Source organism: Cyclopterus lumpus, chromosome 17, assembly GCF_009769545.1.
Source record: "Cyclopterus lumpus isolate fCycLum1 chromosome 17, fCycLum1.pri, whole genome shotgun sequence".
NCBI classification, from domain to species: Eukaryota; Metazoa; Chordata; class Actinopteri; order Perciformes; family Cyclopteridae; genus Cyclopterus; species Cyclopterus lumpus.
This window is the reverse complement of record NC_046982.1, coordinates 17,111,282-17,125,891: the sequence shown is the minus strand read 5'-3', so window position 1 is coordinate 17,125,891 and position 14,610 is coordinate 17,111,282. Positions and strand designations below refer to the sequence as shown.

Below are 14,610 nucleotides of genomic sequence, written 5' to 3'. Positions count from 1 at the left end.
CAATAATTTTTTCTGTTTTGGGATTTCTCCACCAGGTCCATTTAGTAACTGTTCTGGAGCTTTTTATCACCTCACATGATCTCCTTCAATACAATAAGGGGTTTTCATTACACAGGTATTGTCACAGTATTAAAGTTTCAGAGACTGTTTCTCTGTCTGAGCATTTCAGGTTTAAGCACACAGACTTTAAAATGAAATTGACTCATTTAACAGCCTTTTAAAACAGTTTTTTCCCCTCATTCGTTCATAGGATGAGTTTGGTTTAGGGTCTTTCCACTGATTATGTGTGTCCTGCAAATCACACATTGAGTAATGTCTCAATTCACAGTATCGTGGCGGGATGTATACAAACAGGTTGTAATGCTGGCTAAAATATGATACACTAACATGTTTAAAACAAGTATGTGAACAGCTGTGAACTGAGCTTTCATGCCTTTCATGTCTTCTTCCTACTTAAACAGATGCTGCAAACTGCAATGAGATCCCATGTTATCTTCCAGAGAGAAGAAGAGAGACTTGGTGAGAGCTGGCTTCTAAACCTTCTGTATGTTTAATATCAATTATAAATGCTGGTGGTTTAGGATTCATCTGATTCCTTTGTGCATTAGTCTAAAAAATGATCAAATAGAAAACACAGGTTTGAAATGCTGGGAGTTTTATTTAAAGCCATCCATGTGAGCATTTCAGTGTCAAGTAATAAAGACAACAGAGTTGCGTACATGCCACTGTACGCCTTTTAAAATTCACAAGCAAGGAATATGGTAAAAAAAAAATGCAGCATGCAATTTCTACATCATTCCGGTACCAACGATAAAACACATGTAAACACCGTGTAGGATTGGAGTGATCTGTTTCTGGCATACTTGTTCATTAGGAAAAACAAGGCTGTTAAGACAGGCAGAAAGGAAAGCCTTCTGAAGGGAAAGAGTGCAGAGAGAAACAGAGGATATCTACAGCTGTCTAAAATGGCTTCCTTTCCTATTTTCTATTCATATTGGGGGCTTAGATCAAGACGCGCTGATGGATGCAACAGATCAATAAACCACTATCAATTAAAGATATTGTTGCGACAAGAAGTCATCTGACTACCAGTGTGTTACAAGTCCGATGTGCTGCAGCCATTCAACCTGATAACTGTGATAACATTGGTTTTGGCACTTAGGGATTGGAGTTGAGATAAATGAAATTGCATTAGGAGACGTTGGACAGCCAAGGAGTCAGACTGGTAGAAAGAGCCTTTAGTTTTATCTTTGGAAACGAGCACGGATTCTGTCCAATGGATCCATCTCCCACATCTTGGATTCCCAGGCCTGGAACCAGCCAGTGAAAGTCGGAGGCTCTGCTCCCTGTTTGATGGTGGTGATGGGCAGTCCTCTACGACCGGACGGGTCTGACTCCACATAGTCTTTTGCTGCATGACAGAGGGATTGATAGATGGGAAAACACTTCAGACTCAGTGACAGAAAGTGACAACACAACCTTACAGGCAAACAGACTTTCAATACAGGAAATTATCCCAAAGACGCTAAAATAAATCCCTAGGGCTGAAGGGAACTGCAGAGTCAGGGGATCACTTTCTGTGAGTTTGTCACTCTGACACCTCTCACATTACGCATTGTTGATCTAAAAATATTGATCAGTGCAGCTTTAAGATGTTGTAGCAGAATATGTCATAGCAGGCATAAATACAATCATGCATGTATGTAAAATAACCCTTAGAAACTCAATGTTATGCTTTTTTTTTATTGTCCCACATTAATACAATGTTTTATATTGTCAAAGTTTCATAAATTGCGGTGGACACCTGGAGAAATGTACCCAGGAAAACAAAAATCCAGGTCGCTAACTTTCCTGAAAGTCTCTGGGATTAGTAAACATATTTTAATAAAGTAGCCGACTATCCGAGACCCGGTATCACCCTCTTTTTGTGACAGTTGCCCTGAAAGGATGATTTAAGAATGGCATGCTTTCTATCAGCCAGTATCCAAAACAAGACAGCTGGATCTGTGTAGAAGACGTGTCTTTCTTTAGTGTTCAAGCAACAAACCTATTTTAGGAGCTCCCGTCTTTTCCTCTGCATTAGCCTCGTTGCCAACCCAAAGGAAGATCTACAAGGAGAAGAAACACATTCAACCATTCAAATAGTCTCCAGCTATGCAGAGTTTGAAGCGTCACTTTGCCTTTTGTGTAGTCTGTGCAGTCTCTGAATTCCATGAAGGCGTTTCACACAGACATGTTTCTGCAAGCTCTAACAATGACGACAGAGAGCTCATCTTACCTGGTCCCAGGTATCCAGGAGCATTACATCATCAGTGGCCAGATCTGACTGAGTGAAGTCGCCTGGTACTTCTTCAACCTGATAGACAGAGCAGAAGAAAACTCTGTCGGATTGTGAGCGTAAACAATTTTATATTACACTATATTAACATAACTGTGTTGATAGGCGGAACCCAATAAAGTGTTTCACATCTGTAGCATATAATAATAATAATAATAATACATTTATTTATACAGCACCTTTAAAAACAGGGTTTACAAAGTGCTCTACATAGAAGCAAGGTAAAAATATAACATCAATACAAGTAAACATTTCAGAAAATACATGAGGCAAAGGAGACGACAATGCCATATAGGCAATGAACACAATAGAGGAATAGAAAATTACAAATACAAAATAAAGCAGAACAGACAAACTAAAATAGGGGAACCAAAGAACTGCATAAAAGGACGACATCTTGGAGTGTACCAGTCCGGTTTTGGGGAGTGGAGTCAGCAGGAAGAGTAGGAAGAGTTCCTAATTTCGTTGCCACCATCTCGCTCTTGGGGACTGTTGTTGTGATGACGAGCTATATATAAGCTCATATATATGAGCCTTGATAACAACAACTAATTGCACTCTTATCATTTCACTCACAGTGAGTCTTCCCGTCTTGTTGGAGCAGCCAAACAGACGTGGGGCATTGACCATGTTCTGCAGACTCTTGGAGGTCTGGTAATCCTTCTTGCCGCCAAGAGCAGCCCAGAAATCACCTGAGCGAGAAAGAAAATACAACATCCATCAGCTCCAAGTAGTTCGTCCAATATTTGGTGCTTTTTGTTTGTTTAATCATAAAGTGAATCACGACCTCTTTGGGCCAGTCAGTTACCAAAAAAACAAACAGACCAGTAACATCCTATTAGGCCAATCAGTCATCGGGCCAATAACATGTTGGGAAAGCGAGATCTGCATGGCAACACACAGCATGGAGGGCCTTTCATTTTGAGCTTTTAAAGTCTAGTACCTTCCTTAGGAAGTTGAGTTACTTTTAATCCTCAAAGTTATGTCAAAATGAGTCCAAATACTTCGATAAAGTATAACTGATTTTCATTTAACTTTTTGGCTCTAAACTACTGCACAGCTATTACATTAGACTAATGAGTATTGTGTTTTCACCAAACAATGATGCATCCTCACTCTATAATCATCCTAATGCAGATAAATAAAGCAAAAAGCCTCCCTATTAATCATTCCAGTGTATTTTCATGAGGGGTAAATATTAGGTGAATCTGAGTCTATTTGCAACCGGGTGAGAATAGTCACACGGCATCTATTCAGCTGTTTACACACGTTAAAGTAACTTAATTTAGAAATAGTTAGCTAGCAGAAAGCCCTTTGAAAGATTAATAGAAGCAGTAGTAGTGGTAATAGAAGTATTAGTTTAAATAGTGACAACGTATTTATAGGCAGTAGATTGTGGTGGATGAATGGGTGAAAATCAGGAGTTTCATCCAGGAGACCAAAGTTTATGTAATTTAAGAAGTCTAGTTTTACATTAACATTTACTCATTTATTTTTTTATCATTGTTTTTTAATTTTTCAGTTGCAGTTAAGGCAAGAAACATACTTGGTGAAAATAGCCACATTGGCTGTTCCGTCTGGGTGCAAATAGTATTGTTGGGCTCTGACACCTGCGTGCTAATCGCATCAGTCAAAACCTATAATTACACACAATAGTCTATATTTGTCTTCAGAGGACACCCACCTGGCTCGCTGCCCTCGGACACATGTTTGGCACTGCCACCCAGGAAGTCCACCACATACTTGGCAGCCTCCATCTCCTCATCACTGGCGCCAACGCCCCGCCACACATACAAGGCGTTCGGGGACTTCAGCACAAACACATCGTTGGTGTTCAGACTGGAAGCAGAGACCTCCTCCACCTGAGGGAACACATGTAGACAGGTAAGAGGTGGAAATCGAGGATGCGACGACACAATACCCATGTGCCGGGGCAGACAACTCACCTCCACGGCGCGGGTCGCGCTGGAAGAGCTCTGCCGGATGTTGAAGAGGCGAGTGCTGCCGGAATGCGACTGACCACCTTTGCGGGATGTTCCTCCGCTGTGGATGATCATGGGTTTGCCCTGGAACAGACTCATCAAGTGTGGAGGCTCCTGACCCTGAGTCACTCTCACCTATGATGAGGACATTAAAAACGTCACCATGAAGCACGTTGGCTCTCATGACTATTCTAGTTTGGCCGAGAGGTGATGATGGAATAGAAATCAAGTTGAAAGGGATCATGCCAATATAATCATACAATTAATCATTAGAAGCATTCAATATATTTTTATTTTATTTTTTAAATGCTTCCTCTCCAGAAGTCTTTGGTTGGCATTCATTTGTGTATAATCTGAACATTTGAATTCCCATGTGCATTACTTTTTGCAAGCTGATGCAGTTAAAGTAAAGACTTATTTGGAAAGTCACAACAGAGTTTACTGCGATGGATTACACATCTTTTCATGCAGCGTCATTCTTAAAGAAATGCAGAAATCAATGGATCTCCGCAGTGGAATCACAAATGCTACCTCAGATTTAAACGGGCTAAAACATACAAAACCACCTGTACACTGTAAAGGGGGAAAGTGTATAAAGTACGTCATGTCTGAAACTGTTTAATGTCATCATAGTTGGTGAGGGATTGTCTTTTAATCGTTACAAGTTTGACCTATGCTTTGATGCCTTTAACAATCAAATAAATGAAACTCTTTTTTAAGTAACTGATCCAGTTTAGAGTTTAAGATTCACCTTTTAATTGGTGACGTGGTAGCACTTATTATAGCAATGAAGATGCTGTAAACACTGACATTATTATGTGGTTAAGTATGGGAGTGCAGAAGAGTGATGAAAATATGAACATTACAGTGACACTGCCCCCTGCTGGTTGTCCAAGGGTGGTTGTTTTTAGACTGAAGCTATGATGTTCGCTTGATCCGCCATACTTAAATATCTGTAATAATTTGGTTTAATATAAATTTAATTTGAGAAGCTGAACCCTCATAAGCACTAAAAGTCTGTTTTTACACAGTGCTGCAACCGTCAGGTAACCAGACAGTATGCTCTTCTGTTATAACTCATCTTTTATTGCACCCAAGATAACAACTATGTCAAGTCCTGCCAAAAGATATAATGAGCTATTACTAAGAAAGTATTTGGCTGTAACTTCTTACTCACCTTCCACAAGTCGTATTCAGACTGAAACTCCTAATTACCAATAATTGCGTTATCTATATTAATACCCTTCAGTCACAGCCACGTCTGGTGTCAAGTCTTTTGTCAAATTCTGGGGATTACTATGGGACTGGACCGAATATTAACTTGTTTTTGCATGTTAAGCTCTCACCTGAACTGGGGATCCTCCCATTGAGTCATCAAGCTTCACTGTGAGGAACGCCGAAGCTGCCAGTTCATCCTGTGTGCACTTCAGCCCTTGCCTGACACACACACACACACACACACAGTCAGGACAGTTCTTAGACTGGGTGTGGTGGAAGTGTTCAACAGCAGCCTGTAGTTCCCTCTGTATTACACCAATTGCACTGCACATATGTGTTTGCATGGATCTTTGTTTTTACCCACCAGGTGTAAATGATGTGCTGCTCACGGCCACCCAGTCTGTAGCTGTAGAGGATGAGGTAACAGTCTCCACCATAGAAGTGACCGTAGGCGGAGGGATCCACAGGCACCTTTTCACCCTCAACACGCCAAATCTGAAAGCCAAACCACAACCAGTTTTTTTTTACCGACCTCACCACGCCGTTTTATCATGGTCTTATCTTTTTAGATTTTAGCTTCCAACACATTCGTACCTGGACCTTGCCCTTCCCATCATCAACCATGCCGTGCTGGGCCGCCATGGCCTTGTTGGAGTGCAGGCTGGAGGCATCGAAGGGCACCTGGTCCACTTTGGCTATGCGTCCAATGGTGTAGGCCTTAGTGGGGCCCGTGGTCTCGTCTTTGTCCATCCAGTTAAAGAAGAACTGCTTGAACAAAGTCGTCTCAGCTCCTGCAGGAAGTACCTGGATCTGTAAGAGAAAGAGGGATTTTTAATGACCTGCATTTTTTTGACACGGCTGTATACGTGTGGCTTTTATTTAATAACACAAGTTAAAAACAGTAACATTTTCATTAATTATGTGAAAATAAGACGCTGCTTTTCTGCAAGACTCATGTTTGTTTGAGTGATGATGCACATGTCAGCTTTACCTGTGTCTTATTGGAGTATCCCTTGTCTTTGATGAACTGCTGGCCCGCGGACATGGCTGCTCGGCGCTCTGCCTTGTTGGCCTTGGGACCTGGTTGGAGACAGATCAGACATGACATGATGAGAAGGCCATCATTAAGAAAAACATTAGACTCTTATGCTACTTCAAGAGCCAATCTATATAATGAACTACCTAATGAATATCATTTTTTTTCCTGTAATGCTGAAGGCACCTTTCCAAACAAAGATGTTCTTGTCCACCCCGTTGTCCAGAATGTAGCACTCCTCAGGAGACAGCATGGCCTGTTTGAAGGGACTGGACGGAGCCACAGCCGACACCTTCATGGAGCCAGAGGCATCGGAGATCTACGGAGCAGAGGCAACGCGTCAGCTACCAGCTCTGCTCTCAGAGTTAGGACGTGTTTGCTCTGCAGCTTCATTGTTACAATATTAAAATGGAATTATTGTGTCTAATGGGTAATTGTTGAATGTAGAAGTGTAGACTTCATCATATGAGCTACATACACACGTATATATATATATATATATATATATATATATATATATATATATATATATATATATATATATTTATTTCATTCAGTCCTCAAACTTAAGATTTACAGTAATAAATCCATGGATAAATAAAATGTGCAGGCATCTTTGTAATTCGGTTGCACTGAATCCAGGCTATAATATTCAAGTTTTACATTTTCTTATTCAAATCAGTAGCACAAGAATGCTGCACAATTATCAGGATACATTTCAAATCCTACTTGTGTTAAAGATCCCTCTGTATTGTGGGTTATGACATCTTATTTCCCACCCTGAAATCAAAGTCATATATATATATATATATACAGTACAATACAGTACAACAACAAAAAGGGTTTCAGAATGGGTCTTCACTTACATCACTCACCATGTAGAGGGCACCCTTCTTCCTGTTGGAGGTGTCCACCTTCTCGTCATCCACAGTACTGGGTGCAATGGTGGTTTTGGGCCCCAGAGCCTACACAACCAAAAGGAATTCATTATTGTTCTCCTCTTGTTCTCAGAATTATCACTTATGTCCCAAGTTACAAATGGGTTTGTATACACAGGTAAAGACACGACAACCTTGACAGTGATCCATAGACTACATTCTACAGCGTTTATCAGATTAATAGCAATCTTGATGATTCTTTTTAATATTCTTTAAACCCTCCCCCCACCCACTCCTCACTCTCTTTCGTTAGACCTCTCAGGAGTTTACCCTCCTCTCTTTTTGTAAAGGAAGTGTTTACGACACCGCCTTGGCACAGAGTTGGCTCAAGAGCAGCACATTACAAAGGACAGCATTGTGTCCACTCGTTCCCACGGTGACTAATTAATCACTGGCCGGCCGTGAAATGCATCAATAACGCTTATAGCTTCTGCTCACAAGTAATCAACTTTCAAATCTTCAATGTGTGGCCGAGATATACCAGGAGATGAGTGTGTGTGTGTGTGTGTGTGTTGTGTGTTTGTGTGTGTGTGTGTGTGTGTGTCTGTGTGTGTGTGTGTGTGTGTGTGTGTGTGTGTGTGTTGTGTGTGTGTGTTGTGTGTGTCTGTGTGTGTGTGTGTGTTGTGTGTGTGTGTGTGTGTGTGTGTGTGTGTGTGTGTGTGTGTGTGTGTGTGTGTGTGTGTGTGTGTGTGTGTGTGCGCATCACCTCTATGATCTCTGCTGGCTCTTCCCCCTCCTCCACCATGTGCAGTTTGGCTCTGCCGTTTCTCTCATTATCTCTGATGTCGATACCGAGCTCAGAGGCCTTCAGCCTCTCGAATCGGTTACACTCACTGCCACACCACTGATAGATGTGCTGCAGGAGAGGGAAGGACAGGAGATGGACATTCAAGTTATTATCCTCATTACACTCAGATTTCAGTGCTAACTGATTGGGTCCAGGGACACAAACACACACACACACACTAAGACAGATCAAACCCAGCTCACCTGGCCCAGGTCAACAATGAAGCAGTCTCCCTTGTTGAAGCTGTTCCAGGACATGTCCACCTCTGTTGCTCTGATGGCCCTCCGACCCTTGAGATGCAGCAGCCGCTTCACGCTCATATCATTGGTCACCACATGCTGAAACCCTGAGGCCACGCCCCCTCTCTGTGACAACAAATCATAATTTAAGTGAGGTTACGTAAAGGGAAGTTTTCCTCCCTTTCGGCTTCATTTGAAACGTGAACATGAACACAGTTAAAGGAAGTCAACAGCACAGTTTTAGATGTAGAACCACACACAAGGTTAGGATTAGGCAGGATGTATGGACACACAAATGATTTTATGAGGGAAATGAGTTTAACGGAACTGCTGCCAAATAATGAGATTAGCACAGCTAACAAACGCCTTAATAAAGGTAACACATTAAACAGGATCCTGCCTGTTCGGTGCTACAGTGGTGTACCTGGGAGGCAGGATTGTTTGGTAATGTGCCATCCTTAGTGAATCAACTAAACAAAACAGGTATTTACAAGGCATGCAAATGATTCAAGGCAGATGAGCAACACAAAGTACAACAGAAAAAGCAATGGGACTTCTTTGATACCGTGATGTGTGATTTTATCATGTAACACTTTAAAATCAACCATTGTCACTTCATGGAAACAAACACAAGGAGGGAAGTTCTTATTTACAAAACCTCTATTGAGGGCTCAGTATTTACCCACAAAGACACAGAGTCTTGTTAGCATCTGGATGAGTGGATTCTTCCAAAACCACATCGATGCTGTTCATCTTTCTCAAGAGAGACGCAGTAAAAAAATAAAAATGGCCCCGGTAACAATGCAGGCTTTGTTTATTCTAATGACATGATTGTTTGCTAACAGTGGAGTTACCAAAAGCATGAAGAGATAATAGGGTTTAGTTCTGGCTCTGGTTGTTTTTTTTCAAGGGAACACTGTTTGAACTGTGTTTCTGCACATGTGCAGAGCAGAGTTTCCACCCTCTAACTTTGCAAAAGCAGTAAACAAGACTTTGGGCTAATTATACCCAACTAGCGCTGGTATATAGTATGCGTAGATGGTTTTCATGTCAATGTGAAACAGATGGCTGGTTAAAAAGTGGCCTGCTTGAGTTTTTCAAAATGTCCTCCTTTGAACAGGGTGGTTACAGCCAGTCAGTTGGGCAGGCACTCCCTGGCAATAGCAAAAGGTGGAATGTTGTGTTCCCTCTGAACTTCAGACTCCTTAACTTCGCTGTTTGGCAAAGTTCACGAAATGCCGACAATCATTAAGCCCTGTAGATGTATTTAGTCCGGAGACAATTTGCCTTTTTTTTTTTTGCCATCATAACTTTCACTGTTTTTGCGATTAAAAAAAAGTATCGTAACCTCTTCATTGCTCACTTTATGTTTATAGTGAAGTTTACTGCAGGCAAGCAAACAACACAAAAGAAACATTGCTTTAAAGTTGACTCATTTTGAGTCATTAACCGATAGAGCAATGGTCCCAACCTTCTTTTCTTGTAAATCTTTAATAGACAGAAATGTCTATTTGTGACCACTTTTACCTTCTAAAACCGTTTCATTTGGATAATCTTTAGAGGCCTAAAGAGGTAAAGCTGTGCAGTATTTCAAAATAAAGAAGACTTGAGCCATTCTAGCAGCTCTGTGAGGCTCAACTTAATGCTAACATCAGCATGCTAATATACTCACAAGGACAACTCTAACACGCTGATGTTTAGCCTGCATAATGTTGACTCGACCCCCTCAGGTTAGGAACCACTGCTGGAGAGTATTTTCATTCAGACAGCGAGGCCACCAGTCCAAAGTTGTCTTTGCTGAAGCTCACCTGGTATTTGATTCCTGACTTGAAGTATCCCAGAAAGGTGTTGGATTCAGAGTTCTGCAGCTCCCTGTACTGCACCGGCCCACCGCCCAGGAAGTCATCCAGCTGTGTGGAAAAGATGGCAGCTGCTCCACTCTCATCCTGTGAGCATGAATCCCCTGCAGGAAAGAGACATTTAAAGTGAAATCGTCTTTTTACCAGTTCTTTTCATACTCTAATTGCATCAGACGGATGCTCAAAAGTGGAGTTTGTCATAAGAGGATTCAGTAAGTTTACATTAGCAGAGCAATGTGGCCTTACAGGACCTCTGAGTCAGGACTTGAGGCTTTGAATCAACCACATCTGCAGCAGAAGCACTTTGTATCCTGCCATTACTGTCAGACGGCACACAACACAACTATTGCATGATTTTTCATGACTAACATTGATCCCAGACAGAGGGATTAATTATGTTCTCATGTTATTTCTACTTCAACATCTTACAGATAGTTGCAACGGCGGCAGAGAACTAAACTGTCTGTGTGCTGGCACTGCAGGAGAATCCGTAGGAAACACTCCAAACATGTAGGGACTGGTCTCTTGTGATATACGAGGGCATTCCAGAAGACGTCTTTGCTGAGGTCCCTTTTAATGTTATGCAACTGAAAATGTGCAGAGCATGAAAATAAATTGCCTTTAATTTAGGATTTAAAGTTGTTGTTTGTTCACTCTGTAAAGGCCTGAGCCTATAACCTTAAAGGAGAGCACAGCGAGGGAGCTGTGTGGCTGGGTGGAATTTCTCGAACTCATATGAAGACATTTTCAGTGACATTTTCCGTGACTCATGCTGCAGAGGATGTTTGAGTGCTGAGATCAAATGCCTAATCTCATCTATAGCCACTTCCAAACCACAGCTATGGTGTAGAAAGAACATGAGCGAGTTCTAATCGCTCAGTTTGTCTCACCTCAAGGTTTTTAGTGTGACTATGTGCACGCACTGTACGTGCAGCAGCTTTGGAGACAGTTCCTTTTTTAAATTGGTAATTACTTACCCACTTTAAGATTCAATATTGTATTGCCATTTAAAAAATAGGGTTTTGCAGAAACCTCAGCACATTATACAACCATTAGGAGAAGCGATTAAACCATAAGACCCCAATTGGGGAGGCCAACACCACTTTTATAAAGCAAGATAAACAGGAGGATATTACGTTCTAGTCGTTAAAGATGTGATTATTAACATGTTGCACCAGTCAGGTGCACACTATGTGTCCATGTCTTACCCAGCCACATGTGTACGTTGTATGAAGGGGCTGAGGTGGTGAAGAGCAGCAGGTAGGCGTCCCCGGTGAAGAAGCTGCCATGCAGGGCCTGAGGAACTGGCTTCAGGTCCAAGTTCTCGATACGCCATACCTGCAGCCCTGGCTTCTTCCCTGCACCCGCAAACTCCTTATGGGAAACCATGATGGCTCTGAGAGAAAGATGGACATGAAGAAAGAAGGAGGAAGAGGAAGAGAGTAAATATGGAGATGCAGGTGGCTAGAGTGAGACGGAGAAAGGCGGTGAGCGATTTTAATATGTTTGCCTTGCAAAACGTTGCTGCAAATTTAATCTTGTAAATCCAGAACCGACCTAAGGACACAGAGTGAGACAGTGAGAGACGCAGCGAACAATTAAAAGGACATGGCAACAAAATGTGAGGAAGTTATGATTTTGTTTCTTGACCTGGTTCTGTAAAGCTGTGGACAACAGCTGACAGAGACAACCACACACGTGTTATGCTAACACCTCTTACTTTGTTTGATCTTTTGAAGCTATAGACCAAACCACACAAACTAGTTCTCAAACCAGTTTTCAGTCATGTATTGCTGCTGCCGTCACATCAGTTAACTATTCACATGTCCATTTGACATTTGAATCTGACCATTCTTCTTCTTCTTTAGTTTGCACATGATCTGGAGGATTCCATTTCTTTTCCACGGGTTTGGAAAATTCGGTATTCGGTATTCTCAAAAAGGCATCGCCGCAAAACATATGACAAGATTAATTAAAAGTGGTTTACCAAGTTTACTTTGACTCTTGGCTTCATTGATCCTGTTAATTTAAAAGTCCTGTATAAATTTTGGCACAAATATCAGAGAGATAAATCATAATATCTTCAATTCTGAAAATAAAGCGTGTAAACATCATAAGCTTGTCTGAACTGTATTCTTTAAATATTGTAAACCAGATGGATGCAGGAACTTTGAACAATCATCAATCTGTCAATCATACATCTCCCAATAAGAGAGAGATAACCACTGTACACCACAGCACAACATGGTTGTGCCTTGGTGCATGGCCTAATTTCTTAACTCCCATATCTTGTGTGTTTATAGCAGAGTAACCACTAACTGGGTATATGCAATAAAGTAATACTGTGGACTGACTGTGGTGCAGGAAATTTGATTGAACAACCATAAACTTTATGGTGAGAGTGATAGATTATGCAGATTTACGGTTTCCCCAATTACACAAGAGCCAGATTGCAATTGATGACACAACACTTGCGTCGTCCACTCCTTCTGTAACACTCAGATCTTACACTCCACGAGCCGCTTTATCCCTACGATCCACATACTGCATTGTAACTACATGGGTCCCCTGCTCACTGTGCATGGTGTGCTATTTACAGTGAGATAGTAAAAGATCAAACCAACCACAGATAATCCAAACAGCGACATATCATCATCACCATCATCATCATCATGACCTGGAGGAGTAATATTAGTGTTGTGTTTGTTTAGCTGTGTGTTGAATGAGGGCCTCAGGTTTCAGTGCACAGAGAAAAAAACTCAGTGTACATCCTGTAGGAGGCTGATCAATAAATGCTGCATCATAAACTAGTCATTCAGATCGCTTAAGATCCATGGATGTTTATGACACTGGTGGGGCTAAATACATAATACTGCAAGTCTGTGGTGATAAATGTCTGACTGGAAAAGCATCTGTAATGAGAGACTTCACCTAATCTGCTGACTGGTCAGACTGGAGGTGAGGCTGGTGGGCTGTTTCTTTTATTTAGGTAATAGGAGAAAAGCATCGTTCAAAGAATAGAAAAGAATAGAAGCCGATGCCACTTTAATTTGAAGTAATGTTTGCTATTTGCACAACTCCGTCTTTTTTTTCCCTTTTTAAAAAAATTATTACTACATAACCGCTATTTCCTGGACGAAATAAACACAGGAAATAACAGTATGTGCCGCATAATAAACGCAACATCCTGTGTTTCTTTGAGATATGGAAACGTTCTGGCTCCTCTTCTGTTTTCAGGCAGCTTTCTGCTGTGAACTCAGAAGGGCGAAATGAACAAGAGACTTTCCACATCTGGAAAAATCCCTTGCACACGTTACAACCCGTGGAGTGAACGTGGCCACATACGAGGGAAAACAACACATCAACGTCGGCTGTGCCGACTCGATCTCGAGATATTCTGCACGATTCAAAAGGCTTGACACATAAATCAAAGTCCAGAAAGTCACACAAAAAAGGTGCAATTCAGAAGCGAACTCACAGTTTGCAAGATGAATCACAGATGAGAGAGGAGAAGAACCGCCGAAGGAGGTTGTAGATGTGGGAGTGGAATGAGAGGAGTGGAGCGTCTTTATGTTTTAATGGGTATAGAGGAGGAGGAGGAGGAGGAGGAGGAGGAGGAGGAGGGGAGGAGGAGGAGGAGGAGGAGGAGGAGGGGGGAGTGCTCATGTTGTTCATGCGTCTGTCTGACGAGGAGAGAGAGCACCGATTGGTCGACGGGAGCAGCAATGGCAGAGATGCTTGTGTGCACATTGAAAGCATTTCCCTCAAAGAAGAAGATTATTCAGAAGCACACTTTGCTTTTGAAAGTTTTGCCTTTCAGCGTTGTGTGAACTTGGCTCTGCGCACATTGTTGTATTTACTGTGCAGATTATAAAGTGTTCAGATAAGGAGGGACAAAGTCCATGAAGTCATACGTCTTCATAAATCAACCTACAGGATTTATATGGAAAAACAAGTAACAGTAACAGCTGTATAGCAACATAGAAAATGAGTTTAATCAAGATGAAAGTTTTCATTTTAAAACTCCTCCCAGCTGACATTAAACACCACAAATACTATGACGAGAGGACACTAAATAGTCCCATTACACACAGACCAAACACATATTTACTAGAGCTCAGTCATTTTACACCACACTACACAGAACCTGCTGTACGGCAAATACATGTTCAACCCCTAAAACACGCTCACACCAGTCACACCCAGAATCCAC

General features: G+C 41.6%; 1 protein-coding gene across 3 annotated transcripts; it reads right to left on the bottom strand.

Annotated features, from left to right (window-relative positions):
• Positions 1-634: 634 nt before the first annotated feature.
• scinlb (scinderin like b) lies at positions 635-13,995 on the bottom strand. Of its 3 annotated transcripts, XM_034555459.1 has the most exons (18): positions 13,876-13,921; positions 11,908-11,954; positions 11,606-11,793; positions 10,347-10,501; positions 8,503-8,664; positions 8,219-8,368; positions 7,441-7,539; positions 6,761-6,893; positions 6,530-6,618; positions 6,133-6,348; positions 5,903-6,033; positions 5,667-5,757; positions 4,285-4,455; positions 4,023-4,200; positions 2,915-3,030; positions 2,279-2,356; positions 2,048-2,108; positions 635-1,411 (listed from the first exon to the last, which is right to left on the bottom strand). In XM_034555459.1, the coding sequence occupies exons 3-18, from the start codon at positions 11,784-11,786 to the stop codon at positions 1,245-1,247; spliced, it is 2,178 nt and encodes a 725-aa protein (XP_034411350.1). In that variant the 5' UTR covers positions 11,787-11,793; positions 11,908-11,954; positions 13,876-13,921; the 3' UTR covers positions 635-1,244. The 3 variants fall into 3 exon arrangements, with proteins under 3 accessions (XP_034411350.1, XP_034411349.1, XP_034411352.1); XM_034555458.1 differs by lacking the exon at positions 11,908-11,954 and having other exon boundaries at positions 13,876-13,995; XM_034555461.1 differs by lacking the exon at positions 11,908-11,954 and having other exon boundaries at positions 7,450-7,539; positions 13,876-13,995.
• Between the last annotated feature and the right edge of the window lie 615 nt (positions 13,996-14,610).